Source organism: Vombatus ursinus, unplaced genomic scaffold, assembly GCF_900497805.2.
Source record: "Vombatus ursinus unplaced genomic scaffold, bare-nosed wombat genome assembly UNPS02014807.1, whole genome shotgun sequence".
In the NCBI taxonomy this organism is placed as follows: Eukaryota; Metazoa; Chordata; class Mammalia; order Diprotodontia; family Vombatidae; genus Vombatus; species Vombatus ursinus.
The window spans coordinates 47156150-47157028 of NW_020954585.1; the positions used below are offsets into that span (position 1 = coordinate 47156150).

Here is an 879-nt window from a genome sequence, read left to right on the forward strand (position 1 = left end):
GGGGCTGAGGCGGCAGCGAAGGCGCCGGCGCCGCGGGGAAGGCGGCGGCCGCGGCGGCCGCGGCGCACAGCACCGGGCTGCAGGGCGCCGAGCGGAGTGCCAGCAGGGCCCGGGCGCCCGTGTCCTCCCCGACTTCAGCCATGTTCGGAGCTGCGCGGATCGGCCCCAGGCGGCGGCTCGGGCGGAGGGGAGGGGGAAGGGTGGGCGGTGGAGGGAGGGAGAGAGGGAGAGAGACAGAGAGGAAAGGCCGGGCCGGGCCGAGCCGGGTGGGGGAGGAGGTGGGCGCAGAAACCCGGAGCGGACCGCGCCGGCTCCCGGAACGGAGCCACGCCGAGCCGCCGCACAGCCTCGCTGCCTAAGCTCCGCCCCGCCCCGCCAAGCCTTGCCTTCTTTCCGGGCCGGGCTGCCTGGCTGAGCCCGGAGAGCCGGGGTCGGGCTTCCCTGCGGAGCTGGTGGTGCGGCCCTGGGTGACGGGGGGCGGAGATGCGGACCCTTGGCCCCGGCATGTGATCATAGCCACCCCCCTCCTCGGTCTCAGGAGCCCACGCGGGACAGCCATGCTGGGCCGGACTGCAGAGGCAGGGAGCAAGCGTGCCACGAGGCACCGTGCTAGTGACACTCCCAGGCAGGCCGGCCCCCCTGGGGCTGAGCTCGGCTCCCGCGGGGGCTCAGGATGCGGGCCCATGTGCTCTCGGTGGGCTTGGCCCTGCTCTCCATCCTGGCAGCGATCTGTAAACCATCTTAGCCGGAAGCAGGGCCAGCCTCTGAGCCAATTCAGACAACACCCAGGAAGGGAAAGGAACGGGAATGAGGAGAGGCAGCGTTACCCAGGCTAACCCCTTCTCTCAGCTGGCCTTGGACCTTGGCCAAGCACGAAAA

General features: G+C 72.0%; 1 protein-coding gene across 1 annotated transcript in view; it reads right to left on the reverse strand.

The window, feature by feature from the left end:
• FOXK1 (forkhead box K1) overlaps positions 1-142 on the reverse strand; it is a 106333-nt gene extending 106191 nt beyond the window's left edge. Inside the window, 1 exon segment of the mRNA XM_027874654.1 lies at positions 6-142. Coding sequence (XP_027730455.1) covers positions 6-142 — 137 coding nt within the window.
• Between the last annotated feature and the right edge of the window lie 737 nt (positions 143-879).